Source organism: Pristis pectinata, chromosome 3, assembly GCF_009764475.1.
Source record: "Pristis pectinata isolate sPriPec2 chromosome 3, sPriPec2.1.pri, whole genome shotgun sequence".
Classification (NCBI taxonomy): Eukaryota; Metazoa; Chordata; class Chondrichthyes; order Rhinopristiformes; family Pristidae; genus Pristis; species Pristis pectinata.
The window spans coordinates 119,860,751-119,876,369 of NC_067407.1; the positions used below are offsets into that span (position 1 = coordinate 119,860,751).

At 40.6% G+C, this 15,619-nt stretch overlaps 1 protein-coding gene across 1 annotated transcript in view; it reads right to left on the minus strand.

Annotated features, from left to right (window-relative positions):
* Nucleotides 1-15,619, minus strand: part of abcg8 (ATP-binding cassette, sub-family G (WHITE), member 8) — a 40,940-nt gene that overhangs the window by 15,224 nt on the left and 10,097 nt on the right. The window contains 3 exon segments of the mRNA XM_052011256.1: nt 5,616-5,781; nt 11,499-11,768; nt 14,959-15,091. Coding sequence (XP_051867216.1) covers nt 5,616-5,781; nt 11,499-11,768; nt 14,959-15,091 — 569 coding nt within the window.

Consider the following 15,619-nt stretch of genomic DNA (forward strand, 5'->3'; position numbering starts at 1 on the left):
AAGTCAAAGACTGCTGCATTCAAATCAGGTGACCCTAACCTTTACAAGAAATCAAGATACAACCTCCAGAAAGCTACCAGGAATGCCAAGAGACAATACCGGTTCAGTATAGAGTCCCAGACCAGCTGTCAGTTATGGCAGGGCTTACATGCTATAACGGGCTACAAAACAAAGTAGGGCAGCATGGTTAACAACAGCGCATCCCTTCCTGTTGAGCTTAATGCATGTGCGTTTTGAACAGAAGGGGAGTGGATTGTTACCACTCACCCTGACAGCCTCCAATGCAATTGAACCCGTGATCACTGTCGAGGACATAAGATCAGTCTTCCGGAGAGTGAACCCGAGGAAAGCTTCAGATGGTGTCCCTGGCTGAGTGCTCAGATTTTGTGCTGATCAGCTGGCAGGGGTAGTTACAGACATATTTAACCTCACCTTGCTTCAATCTGAGGTTCCCACCTGTTTTAAGAAGACCACTATCATAAGAAAAATAAGGTAACATGCCTTAATGACTACCGACCAGTCGGTCTGACATCCACCATCATGAAGTGCTTCGAGAGGCTGGTCATGGCATGCATTAACTCCAGCCTCCCAGACAACTTTGACCAACTGCAATTTGCCTACCACTAAAACAGGTCTACAGTGGACACCACCTCCCTGGTCCTACCCTCATCTCTGGAGCATCTGGACAGTAAAGACACCTATGTTAGACTATTGTTTATCGACTACAGCTCCGTCTTCAATACTATAATTCTAAGCAAACTCATCACCAAACTCTGAGACCTGGGACTCAACACCTCCCTTTGCAACTGGATCCTTGACTTTCTGACCAACAGACCGTAATCAGTGAGGATAAGGCAGCAACACCTCCAGCACGATTATTCTCAACACTGGTGCCCCATGAGGCTGTGTCCTCAGTCATCTACTCTACTCCCTATATGCTCATGACTGTGTGGCCAGATTCTGCTCTAACTCCATCTACAAGTTTGTAGATGATACCATCGTAGTAGGCTGTATCACAAATAACATTGAGTCAGAGTACAGGAAGGAGAGAGAGAGCTTAGTGGCATGGTGCCATGACAACAACCTTTCCCCCAATGTCAGCAAAGCTAAAGAGCTGGTCATTGACTTCAGGAAAGGGGGTGGTGTGCTGAGGTCGAGGGGGTTGGGAGCTTCAGGTTCCTAGGAGTGAACATCACCAATAGCCTGTCCTGGTCCAACCACGTAGACGCCACAGCCAAGAAAGCTCACCAGCATCTCTACTTCATCAGGAGACTGAAGAAATTTGGTATGTCCCCTTTGACACTCACTAACTTTTATCGATGCACCATAGAAAGCATCCTATCTGGATGCATGATGGCTTGGTATGGCAACTGCTCTGCCCAGGACCCCAAGAAACTGCAGAGAGTTGTGGACACAGCCCAGTGCATCATGGAAACCAGCCTCCCCTCCATGGACTCTGTCTATACCTCTCACTGCCTTGGTGAAGCAGCCAGCATAATCAAAGACCCCACCCACCCAGGTTATTCTCTCTTCTCCCCTCTCCCATCAGGCAGAAGATACAGGAGCCTGAAGACACATACCACCAGGCTCAATGATAGCTTCTATCCCATGGTGATAAGACTATTGAACGGTTCCCTTATATGATGAGATGGACTCTTGACCTCACAATCTACCTTGTTTGACCTTGCACCTTATTGTCTACCTGCAATGCACTTCCCTGTAGCTGTGACACTTTACTCTGTATTCTGTAATTGTTTGTACTCTGTACTACCTCAATGCACTGTGTAATGAATTGACCTGTACGAACGGTATGCAGGACAAGTATTTCACTGCACCTCAGTACAAGTGACAATAATAAACCAATACATGAATAAGTTGGGATAAAAGGAGAAAGATAAGTACCATTAATTGGAGGGGAATTAGAAAGATTATTTTGTGAAAAGTTGCCAGGGATTAATGCCATAATAAGTGAAAAGGTGAAGATTTTAGTCATAATCTTAAAGTACCTTAAGGAATAATAGCCTAGAAACTTTTTTTAAGCACTATACAATCCAATTTTGATTTTTCTGGAAAAGAAGGTACAGGAGATCTCTTAGAATCATAGAAAGTTTCAACCCATTCAACCCATCTGTCTTTGCTGGACAAATGGTGGCACAGCGGTGTAGCTGCCTCACAGCTCCAGTGACCTGGATTTGATACCGTCCTCCAGTCTTGTCCATGTGGATTTTGTATATTCTCTCTGCGTCAGCATGGTTTTCCCTTGGATGCTCCGATTTCCTCTTTCATCTAAACACTTGCTGGGTGGTAGGTTAAGTGGCTGCTGTAAATTACCTCTAATGTAGAAGAGTGGGAGGAGGATCATGATGGATTTGAGGGACATGTTTGAGAGAATGTTAGAGGGAAATAAGTGTGGGAATAGGATTGCTTGAGAGTTGGCATAGACTTGATGGGCTGAATGTCCTTTTCTAGTCATAAAAGAAATATATGGAAAAAGAGAGCTACCCAACCTAATCCCACCTTCCACCAGTCAGTTCATGTGCTCTGTAGGTCATGACTCTTGAAGTGTACGTCCAAGAACCTTGTAAACACGTGAGGGTTTCTGCCTCTAGTATCCTCTTAGACAGCGATTTGCAGAACCCTTGCAGCCTCTGGATGAAAAGATTTTTCTTCATCCCCTCTTCTAGATGAAATTGTGCCATGGAGGTCAATTTCCTCACAACAGGATCTTTCCAAGTGCCCTTCTCTGCCACTTCTCCCGGTGTACTGCTCACTTTTGCATCAGAGAGGTAACCCTGGTAAGTGAGGAACAGGTGGCAGCTCAGGCTCCGGGATCTGCTAACATTGAAGGCACTCGTGCCCATAAGGGCTCCTCTTATTAATCTGGACTTTCTCTCAAACAGAAAAAGTTTCCACTCTCTATATGTGCAGGACATTGTGGATCATGAGAAGAAATGACCTATGTTGAATGACATTCCAAGAAAGGCACATGAGTGCTTCATCCTGTGAGAGCCCACACTCCTGGAAACTTTCAGTGGCCAGCATTTCCTACAGAGGTGGATCCTGAGGCCAGGCCTGTCCTTTATTTCCCTGGTGCTCACACCAGTGTACCCCCAACCACAGCAGATAAGCACAGATATAATGAGAACTATACAAATACCGGGATCATAGTGAAACATATCATAGGTCTCCTGAAGATAAGAATTTGTAGCCTGCATCAGTGGAGGGATGCCTTACAGTACACACCAAGCAGATGTGGAGGCTTCATTGTTATCTACTGCATGCTGCACAACCTTGTGAAAAGAAGACAACTGTTGATGGAGGAGGAAAGGAATAGAGACCAGGAGTCTGAGGTCCATAAGCCAGAGGCTGGAGATCAGCAATGATTAGGAGGATGAGGAAGGTTACCATGGGGGTGTCTCTGTTTGATATCTCCCAGGTGAGCAGAGGAGGCAGCATTGGCTACACAGAATATAAAGGACACCCTAATAGAGAGGTGATCTTGATAATGGATCTGCAAAATAAAATTCTCCAGTTCAAAGCAAGCTAGCCTCTCCACATGACAGTTCTTAATACCAATACAGTACACCAATAATCAACCTGCAGAATCTAGATAAAGCATAAATTCCCTCAAATCCTGCTCTGCCAGTCCACCAGCACAGTATGTTTCACATGAATGAGTGAATCCCTACTCCAATTATTTCACCAACTTGCTATGGTACCTCTTCTTCCTGATGAGTTGTGCCTTGCTCAAAGACCTCCATATAAGATACAACTTTCTGTGAAGACCTTTCCCCTTCCTCTCTGTAGATGTATATTATGTGTGGATCATACTGGCACATTTTGAGAGTGCATTTTTTTTTAGTATCACTCAATCGTGCAGGTATTGTCACTTTCAGGTGACCACTGCAGCTATTTCCTTACAGGCTTTCTTACTGTAGGCCTCTTGACCTCACCACCCAGTGCACACAAACTTCCAGCTGATAGATGACACAGAAATTGGTGGAGCTGTGAATAGTGAGGAAAATTGTCAAAGGATTCAGCAGAACATAGACCAGTTGGAAATGTGGGCAGAGAAACGGCAGATGGAGTTTAATCTGGACAAATATGAAGTGTTGCACTTTGGGAGGTCAAATGTAAGGGGAAAGTATACAGTAAATAGCAGGACCCTTAGGAACATTGATATTAAGAAGGGTTTTAAGGTGCAAGTCCATAGATCCCTGAAAGTGGCAACACATGTAGATAGGGTGGTAAAGAAGGTTGGGGTGTTGAGTATAAAAGTTGGAAAGTCATGTTACAGCTGTATAAAACTTTGGTTAGGCCATATTTAGAATATTGTGTGCAGCTCAGGTCACTGCGTTACAGGAAGGACGTGGAGGCTTTGGAGAGGGTGCTGGAGAGGTTCACCAGGATGTTGCCTTGATCAGAGAGTAGTAGCTATAAGGAGAGGTTGGACAAACCTGGAGTGTTTCATCTGGAGCAGCAGAAGCTGAGGGGGTGATCTGATAGAAGTTTATAAAATTATGAGAGGCATAGATAGGGTAGATTGTCAGAGTCTTGTTCTTAGGGTGGAAACGTCAAATACTTTAAGGTGAGAGGGGGAAAGCTCAAAGGAGATTTACGGAGCAAATTTTTTTACACCGGAAGTGGTAGGTGCTTGGAACGTGCTGCCAGGGGAGGTGGTGGAAGCAGATACAACAGCAACATTTAAGAGGCATTTAGACAGGCACATGAACATACAGGGAATAGACCATGTGCAGGCAGATGGGATTAGGTTAAACTGGCATCATGGTTGGAGCAGACATGATGGGTTGAAGGGCCTGTTCCTGTTCTGTACTGTTCTATATTCTATAAGGCTGATCCTATCCTTGCTGTTAGTGCGCAGCAAGGTGTCAGGAGATATACAAATTTCAGTGAGGTACTGTCTGGAACTGCACTGCTCCCATTTTAGCACTTACTTCTGGGTACAAATTATACTAACACCATTATAAATTTGGCTGATTTCACAAATTTTGCAGCAGACCCGATCGGATGTTTGCACTAAATGTAGCCTTAGGTGGACCTCTTTATATTCAAAAACCACTGGTTTGTGCAACGTATAAAGTAGTAGATATGAGTTTAGGTAATCCATACCATAAAGCTAATCAGATCAATTCCTCATTCAGTAAAAAGATTAAAGTTGGAAAAAAATGAAATGAATGACCTTTATCCAAAAATGAAGCCTTGTCTAACATTCTTATATTGTTTGAAACAAAAAATATTTGTATTTCTACATAATATTATAACTTTTGATATTGTACAAATCCTTCCTGATGCAGATTTGCAATACTGCCTGTTTCTCTGACTCAATCTTTTCATTTTGTGGCTGGATTCTACAGCACTAGGCAATTGGTAAACCACACAAACTCCACGTGCTTATGCAGATGCTTTACTCAACGATTTTCTTGTCTACTGAACCTTCTCAATTGATTCTATATAGGGACTATTTTCTTCATTAATCTGTCAGATGATTAAAAACATTTGGTGTTCAAATTTTTATGATAATAAACAAGCATACAAAATTCCAATAATGGTATTAGATTCTGTTACAGTGCTGAAGCTTCACTTCACCTGATTACCTTATAGTGTTGTTCATATTTGGAGAGGTATGACAGGTATTAGATTTCCAAGTGTAATCATCTGTGTCCATGACTTTTTCCCAAAATATGGAAGCAAGTCTGTTGGCTTTATCTTGTGTAAGTTGCTCCTGTTCCTTGGAACGCCTATCAATGCTGGTTAGGTCAACTGCAGGAGACAACATAATGTTTTTGAGAGTCACTACAGACCGTTCTAAACAATATCAACAATTGAGAGCATAATTAGAGTTGCACAACAAAATTACTTCTGAATGACATTGGCCCAAATGTTGAGATAAAGGGAACGGTGAACCTATCAGAGTTTACTGTTATTAAGAAGTGATTCAGGCAGGCGACTGAATAAATTTAAGTGCAGAAACTAAGAAATTTCTTGGAGTTGACCAGGTCCTCCAGAAGTTATTTTCTATCTCATCTTTCTTTTAATTAATTTTTTTTTTGATTTTTTATTTACAGCGTGGTAACAGGCCCTTCCTGCCCAACGAGTCCACGCCGCCCATTTTTGTTTTAAATCCAAATTAACCTACCCGTACATCTTTGGAATGTGGGAGGAAACCAGAGCACCCGGAGGAAACCCACGCAGACACAGGAGAACGTACAAACTCCTTACAGACAGCGATGGGAATCGAACCCCGATTGCTGGTGCTGTAATAGCATTGCGCTAACCGCTACGCTACCGTGCCGCCCTCCTTCCTTTCCCCCACTCCTCACCAGGTTACTTTGAGCACATGAATCTGCACTGAATTAACATTCCAACAAGGAATAGAAACAGGAAATGCTGGAAATACTCAACAGGCCAGGTAGTGCCTGTGGAGAGTATCCATCTCATCTGAAGAAGGAAAAGTTAGAAATCAGAGATGTTTTAAGTTGCAGAGAAGGGAAATGGAAGAGAGAATAGAATGTCTGTACTAGGATGGGAGACCAAGAGAGATTGAAAGAAACAAAATGCGGTGAAGCCTTGTCAGTGGAATGAAGATGAAGGGAAAAAAAAAGGACAGAACTGTGAGAATACAGAAGACTGTAGCCACTGGAAACCTGAAATAAAAGGGAATGCTGGAGGTAGCCAGCAGGTCAGATAATGTCTGTGGTAAGAGAAAAAGTGAGTCACATTACAGATTGATGACCTTTCAAAAGAACTGGCCAATGCAACACAAACTGGAAAGGCAGGTTATTTGAAATTGTTAAATTCAATACTGAGGACGAATGGCTGCAATGTACCTGATTGGAAGATGAGATGTTATCCCTTGAGCTTATGTTGGGCTTCATTGGAACAGTGTAAAAGGCCAAAGACAAAGAAATCAGAATGTAAGTGAGGTGGAGAAGTGCCGAAGGCCCTGTTCCTGTGCTATACTGTTCTAATGTTCTATTACAGACAGACAACTGGAAGCTGGTTCACCCTTATCCATTGAACAGAGGTGTCCTGTAACGTGGCCACCCATTATGCATTTGATTTCTCCAGTGAAGAAGAGGGAACATCATAAGCACTGAATGCAAAACACTAAATTTACTGAATCAGTGCTTCACCTGGAAGAAATATTTGAGTTGTTGGATGGTAGACAGGGACGAGTTAAAAGGGCAGATGTTGCATCTCCTATGCTTGCCATGAGGATAGTTAGTGGTGATGGAGAAGGAGTGATGGTCGGAATAATCCTGTGAATGCTGAAAAAGGAGGGAAGTGTAATATGTGTCTGATGGTGGAATCACGTTAAAGGTAGAGGGAATTAGGCAGGATAATTCGTTGAAAGTGGAGGCTGATGTGTTGGGAGGTGAGGACAAGGAGAACCCTATCTTTGCACTGGATAAGAGAGGGGATGGAAGCAGAAGTTCAGGAGATGAAACAGACACAGTTGTGAGTGCTCAAAGCCTGCTGAGTATTTCCAGCATTTGCAATATTTTGTTTCCCAACTTATACTCCCTGGTTCACACTCCGACTCAGTCAGGATTTTTCAATCTGAATGATTAAGATAGCGGTCTATAACTTTCTTGTTGTGTCTCAGTTCAGAGGGATTCTTTGTTTTAGAATCCATTTCCATCTTCAATCAGGTCATAAACAATGAATTAAAGTATTTTTACAATTGCATCCGCTTCTAACTTTACCATACACCCCTCCTCAACACTTAAGAAAACTGAGCTATAAAGAGATATATTGTTGCTTCCCCTGTCTCAGTAGGTCCCAAATCATGTGCACTACTGAATTTCCAATTAATGCAATTTCCTGCCTAATGAAAAGTTAGGAGAAATATAGTACATTCAAAGACAATGGTGACCTGGTTTATATTTATCCCTCAACCAACATCACCAAAATGGATTATTGGTCATTATCATTCTCTTTTTGTGGGGTGTGACTGTGTGCAATTCGGTTGCCACACTTCCTCCATTGCAACAGTGGGTACATTTCAAAAATTACTTAACTAGCTATAATGTACTGTGGGTAATGCTGAAAAGAATGTGAAAAGTACTATATAAATGTAAGTCTATCTATCAAGTCTGAACAATGATGACATTAAGAGGATAATAGTGGAAAGTCTTTGAATGGTGAATGACAGACTGCATAATGAACATCTTTAAACATTGACAACTGCTTGTTGGTGGTTAATGGTTAATGACAACTGGTCTGTGAATGCCAATAGGTTAAACACACATTTGGAGGTTCTGAAATGCTGATTAATTATTTTACAATGACATAAGGAGCCAAAATGCTGACTAATGGCTGATGAAGGGCTTACATATGATGAGCATTTGTCGGCTCTTGGACTGTACTCACTGGAGTACAGAAGAATGAGAGGGGACCTCATAGAAACATTTAGAATATTGAAAGGACTGGACAGAGAAGACGTGGCTAAGCTGTTTCCCTTGGTGGGTGAGTCCAGGACTAGAGGGCACATTCTTAGAATTAGAGGGTACCAGTTTAAAACAGAAATGAGGAGAAATTTCCTTAGCCAGAGGGTAGTGAAATTATGGAATTCTTTGCCACATACAGCTGTGGAGTCCCGATCATTGGGGGTGTTTAAGGAGGAGATTGATAGGTATCTAATTAGTCAAGGTATCAAGGGATATGGGGATAAGGCCGGAAATTGGGGAATAGTTTTAGTTTAGCTCATGGAGCAGACTCGATGGGCCAAATGGCCTACTTCTACTCCTTTGTCTTGTGATCTTGAAGGGTGTTTTATAAATGTTGATTTACAGATCAACTAATTGAAAGAAATATTAAACCACAGACTGTTCAACATGGAGGTTCTTTGTGGTGACTTGAATTATAAAATACTTGGAATATATTTTATTACACTAGAAGGCTCAAAAAGCTATTTCATAATTAGCAGCATCATATAATAAACATCTCATGATTGAGACACATCAAATGATTTATTAGTGTCATAACTAGTCTCACAAGAGACTGATATTAAGGAACATATTTGTAATAGGAATAAATAACATTTACTTTCTTCTGTTTTCACTTCAGTTTTCTCCACCTTATCCTGAAGGAGCTGGCTTCTGCCATATGGTTCCCTGGGTATCAGCAGGCCTCCAGGATGTGACTCCAATACCGACATCAAGTAAAAGCTCTTGTTGTGATATAGACTTTAATTAGGGGAGGAGTCACGTAAGAACGGGCCAGGGGATGTTAACCTAACATGAAACCACATGGTGGGAAATAATGATATAATATTATGTGACAAAAGAGCCCAGATTTTCCTCTTTTTCCCCCAAATGTTATCACTGCAATAGATGCATAAGGGAATTATAAAAGGTTTTCCAAAATTTTGCTGAGTCTGATATTTTCCATTGAACTGAAGTTAATTATTGAATACAGCCACTCAAATTTAGTGGCTGTGTGCAAATCTTGTCAATGATGGGTGAAGGCCATCTAATAAATTACCTGTCATTAATACCCTAATAACACTGGCTGTCAGGAATGTGAGAATGCTGCAAAGTGCTTTTCTCTTTGGAGAAACAAAAGCAGAAACTACAACCATCTTCCTACTGCCCCTCTCCCAGGACGGTCTGATCACCTACTTTGAGAAGGATAGAAGGAGGATGATTTTGGTTCCTGCTTTTGTACCTCCAAAGATAAAACAATATGCAACACATCATGAGCACGCTTCCTCCATTGCAACAATGGGTACATTTCAGAAATTACTTAATTAGCTATACTGTACTGTGGGTAATGCTGAAAGGGATGTGAAAAGTACTTTCTAAATGTAGGCCTAACTATCATGTCTCAACAATGATGACATAACAAGGACATGAAGACTGACAGACAGAGTAATGAATATCTTTGAAAATTGACAACTACTTGGTGGTTAATGGTTTAGATAACGACAACTGAATGTCAGTAGGTCAAACACACATGTGGAGGTTCTGAAATGCTGATTAATTATTTTACAATGACACAAGGAGCCAAAATGCTGACTAATGGCTGATGAAGGGTGTTTTATAAATGTTGATTTACATATCAGTTAATTGCATGAGATCTTTGACCACAGACTGTTCAATGTGGAGGCTCTTTGTAAATGTGGAGACATGAGCAGGAATTAAGAAAACCTAACTCCAGGTTTGGCAGCAGTTGGAGCATAATGTGGGAGAAGGTCACAGAATGTAACTGGTAAGCAGCCTTGCTGGGGTATTTTGAACAATAAACAAGAGAAAAATCCACTGTCTCCTGGACTTTGACTTGCTGTATATATTGATCCAGCACACCTCATTTGTTGAAGCAGGGCTTTGATATGAGAAGATGCAGGCTTCAAACCTGATCTAAATTCTGAATTGATACCTAGTAGGGATACTTTAATTTTCAGGACATCGATGGCAGCTTCTCATCATAATCCTTCTGGGATTCCATGGAAACCTTCCACTGTACTGTGGTCAACACACCACTGGGAGGCTCTCAAAGCTCAATAAAGCTTTGATGCTATCAAAGCAATCCTTGGGAAGCAAGCTGGCTCAGAGAGTTCTATTGGCATTTAAGCACGGGATCATCAGGGCAAGTGCACTTGCCTAACATGCATCCAACGCACAACTTCATAATTAAATCCACTCTCATTATCTCAAATTCAGTCTTAGTAGGGTTGTTAAGATTTATTTACTGACATTATGACACACAAGCCATTCAGCCCATCAGGTCCTTGCCAGCTTCCCACAGAGCAACCCCATCAGTTCCATTCTCCTTATTTCCCTCTGCCCCTTCAACTTATTCTCTCTCACATGCCCATCAACGCCTTTAATTCTTTTGTCAGTTACCTACACCAGGTGGCAATTTACAGAAGCCAATCAACCTACTAGCACATCTTTGGTATGTGGGAGGAAACTGGAGCACCTTGCACAAATCCGTGTGCTTACGGGGAGAACGTGCAAACTCCACAAAGACATTACTCAAGGTCAGGATCAAATGGGGTCCCTGAAGTTGTGAGGCTGCAGCACTAGCTGCTGGGCCACCATACCGCCCAGAGATATTTGGACAGATACTTGTTTCTAGATCAGATTTCAATGGAAGTGTGCCTGAAAGGAGGGAGACACAGAAGTTCTGCTTAGGGTTGCAGAGGAAACATTAACCAACATTTTCCTTCAGATGCTGACTGAGCCACTGAACATTATTAATACCTTCTTGCTCTTCTCCAATTAGAAGCTCTGACAGGTTGTAAATGCTTGAGGAAACAACAAAGATGGTTTAAAAGCTATTATAATGAGAATTACTGTGAATAGTTCATAAATGCTTAATGTCATAAAGGTTCTTATTCTCTATCACAGTCATAGGGCCAGTGATACAACTGAAAAAATATAGCTGAGCATGGCAGAGAATGACCACAATGATTTCAATCTAAAGTCTTGTAATTACTATGGGAACTACTACCAATGTACTCATTTACCTACCATAAAAATCACAAGGATTACAAAACTTTGGACAGGGATATCCTATGGAGGCAAAATAGGGAATCATATCCCTAGCTGCTCCACAATATGTTGTTAATCCTGAAGAAAGGAGGACTACCAGATCGAATAAATGGAATATGTCCGACCGTGGCTGATGGATTGACATTAAGATCAATCGATTTCCTCTGGCAAGCCTCGAGAGAGTCATCACCAAGTTGTGTGCTGTAAAACTATCAAGTCCAGATGTGGGCTCATCTAATATTAAAATACCTAGAACAAAAAATAATAGCTAATAAAACCAAGGAAGTATATTAAATAGTGGCTCTCCTTACAACTATTAATTTTACTGGAGCTTGTATTTCACTGCATGCCATTGCAATTAGAAAGGATTGATTCAAGCCATTAAACTGATGCAAAAGTAAAATATTACAAATGCTGAATATTTAAATTTTAAACAGAAAATGCTAGAAATACTCTGCACATCAGGTAGCATCTCTGGCGAGAGAAACAAAATTAATATTTCAGATCAATAACTTAAATAGAACTGGAATAAGGGAAGAGACTTTAAGCAGTACGTTGTCAGGGAAATGAAGTCAGGAAGGAGAGAACAAAAGGTAAATAATGACAGAAGATGCTGGAAGTACTCCGCAGGTCAGGCTGCATCTATGGGAAGAGGAATGTTAGTTTTGATTCTCTTCCCACAGATGCACCCTGACCTGCTGAGTACTTCCCCCATATTCTGTTTTTATTTTAGATTTCCAGCATGTGCAGTTTTTTAAAATTGTTGTTATGAACAACAATGGAATAGAATGGAAGGCAGAAGAATTTAAAAGTGAAAGGATGGATGGAGAAGGTAAAATTTGGTCTAGTGGAGGTGTAAGTGGCCAAAGCAGAATCATTACCAACAGCTGCTGTCAGAAAAAAATGTGGGCCACGACTATGAAGTGACACTGTTCAATTCAGCTCTGAGTCCAAAACTCTGAAGTGTTCATTCAAAAGACAGCATGCTGTTGTCAAGTTGAGCTTAGCTCAGATAATGTAAGAGTCTAAGGAGAGATCTAGACAAAAGGGGGGGGGGGTCAGAGAATTAAAGGGAGAAGCAACCAGAGTTTGCGGCCATATTTGTAGATGGAACGGCTATTCCACAAAACTGTCATCCCAATCTGGAGGAGACTGCACAGTGAGCAGCTAATGCATACAATCATAGAACCATAGAGATGCAACTTGGAAACAGACCCTTTGGCTCATCAATTCCATGTTGACTATTAATCGCCCATTCGCCCATTTACACTACACCCATATTAATCCCATTTTTTTTATTCTTCCCACATTCTCACCAAGTCCCCAAGATTATACCACTACACATTAGGGGCAACTTAGAGTGGTCAATTAACCTGCCAACCCATGTTTTTGGGATGTGGGAGGAAACAGGTGCACCCAGTGAAAACTCCACACAATCAGTGTCACTGTGAGGCAGCAGCTCTATTAGTTGCACCACTGTGCCACCCTAAATATAGTATACTAAATAACAAGAAGTAGAAGTAAACTCCTGTTTGATGCCCTCCCCTTCTCAGAACGCTTTGCTGTGCAAGCACAGGAGACACAACATCTGCATACTTAACTTCTTTCTTCCCACCATCCAGGGCCCCAAACACTCCTTCCAGATGAATCAACAATTTACTTGTAATTTTTTAAGTTACCTCTAGTTGTAGGGATGGGAATAAGGTGGCTTTTAACAAAGCTTTATCGTCTGGTATTTGACTGAATTGAGTAGATGCTACAACCTCTGGATGAATAATTCTTATTATCTCAAGGCTCCTTATACACAAACTTTAAAAATTGTGCAAGATTTCAAGAACATGAAAAGTCTTGTCAACTTAACAAAAATTGATAGATAAACAGATATTGATCTCTTTATCATATTAATCTTTCCAGTTATCTGACTAAATGCTTTCAGCATATATTTATAATATTAGTTTTAATGAATCTCCCTAGTTTTTTTCTACACATTTTTCCCATTTAGATGTAAAGCATCCACTAAATCTCCTTACTTAGTTTTTCAATTTTGTTTTATTTTGATTCAGCATTTCAAAATGTTTTTTTCTCTATTTTAATTTTCCCCAGTATTGAAGTTCCTTGAAATAAGAACTAGATTTCATAGTTAATCTAACGCAATGTCTTATGAAAGTTGATCAATTTAGATGGACGATTTGGAGCATTTCTAAGAATAGCTGTGGAATGTAGAGTAAATCTCATGAGCCCCCTGACCTAATGAGAGGGTATTAAACACAGGAATAAGTGATAATCAGAGTCCTGAGAGGGATACAAGTGGCACATCACAGGACATTAACATCTATATGGCAAGCAATGAAAAGTAAGAAAATAACTGAGGGTGAGTTTGGATTTTCTAAACACGCCAAAGGAAGCAACAGTGGAAGTATTGTGAGGAACTAGGGCAGAAAATAACTTGTACTAAAATTACTACCAATGTACTGAATGAAAATGAATATATTAGCAAAGGAAGTTAATGTCAAGCATCACCGTGAATATATCTACGGAAGCTGGTGAGAAGTAGAAATGGGGTGACATTGAAAAATCATAAAGGTTAAATTATACCAAGAGACCAAGAAATATTAAATACAACAAATTAATTGCCTTTTCCTGTACCCATGGAGTACACCACTGAATGCCCGCAATGTGAAATCTACCTTTTGTTTGGAAGTTGTGGATGGGTAACAAAACAAAAAAAGCATCCAAGGAAATACAAGTTTTGGAGAAGGTGAATCACTGATAAACTGGTGGTCAGACCAGAATGCCTGACCTTCAAGTTAAGCTTGAAACATGAGCAAATTAGCTTGCAAAAGCAGTCATGTCCTTTTTAACGCCCTACAGAATAATTAGAAAAGGGAGCAATGTCCAAGGATTGGAAAGTAACTAACAACTGAAAATGACTTTTAGAGCCAGGAAATTGTAGACTGATATCACTGACATAAGTTGTAGTTGCTGCTTTAACAGGCAACTTGGAAGAAAAAAATGAAAGGCTTAGCCTGCCAAAGCTTTGGAAGACATACATCATTATTTATCCATGGGAGGGAGATCATTCATAACAAATTTATTGGAGTTCTTGGTGGGAATCACACATTCTTTTTATAAAGGAAATTCTACGGATGAAACCTGGTAAATTTTATGCAGTTTAGTGACTGGTGCACAGGGGATAAAGTCATGGAGTAGAAGACAGGCTTTTGTAGGTGAATCAGAATTTGGCCAAACCTGAGCAAAGAGGAGGGTGAATGAAGGTTAGATGTCATGATCAAGAAAAGGTAAAATTCAATCACTTAACTACCGCTGTCAGTGAGCACTTTTCCATATTTAAGCTCGTTGGTAGCAATAGCTTCAGGTACAAATCACAGCACTTTTAGAGATAACACCATGATATTAATAAAGAGATAGAGGTGTTTACCAGGATTCCACAGAAGCTGTACTCCAATGCTCACTCGACGTCGCTCTCCTCCAGAGACTCCTCGAGTGAAGTAATTCCCAACTTTAGTATTTGCACATTGTCTCAGCCGGAGTTCTGCTATAACATCCTCTATCTGAGAAACATAAGAAACAAGTTTATTAGTTATATATTGCTCCACTATTTCTTTGATAATTCCTGCCTGATCTTAATTAAATCACAAAGGCAATTTAACTATACACAAAACTCTGATAATCTGCTATCTGTTCGGAAAAACTGATGATTCAGCATCTGGTTCATTGGGTGCTGATTCCCATGCTTCCTTTAAACTCACTGGGGCCCCTTTCCTGTACTTCCTTTAAACTTATTGGGTTCTGTGTAACATCTAAATAAAAGCAAATTAAAAGTTGGTTTGGGTATTAATTGGAATAACATCCAATTGCCTAGAAAGTCTGCCAGTCTGGCACCACCAAACATGCTGGATTAACAGAGTTTTAAGAACATCAGTTTTCTATGTTTGATTTTTTAAAAATCCTCAACGTTCTGCATGTATTATGATGTCCTCCAGGGGATGAGTGCAGAATGACAGGATGATTCATCTACCTCTTAACTATTTACTTTGGTTCCAATTAAATTGGGCAAAAAACTATTGATAACTTAGTAC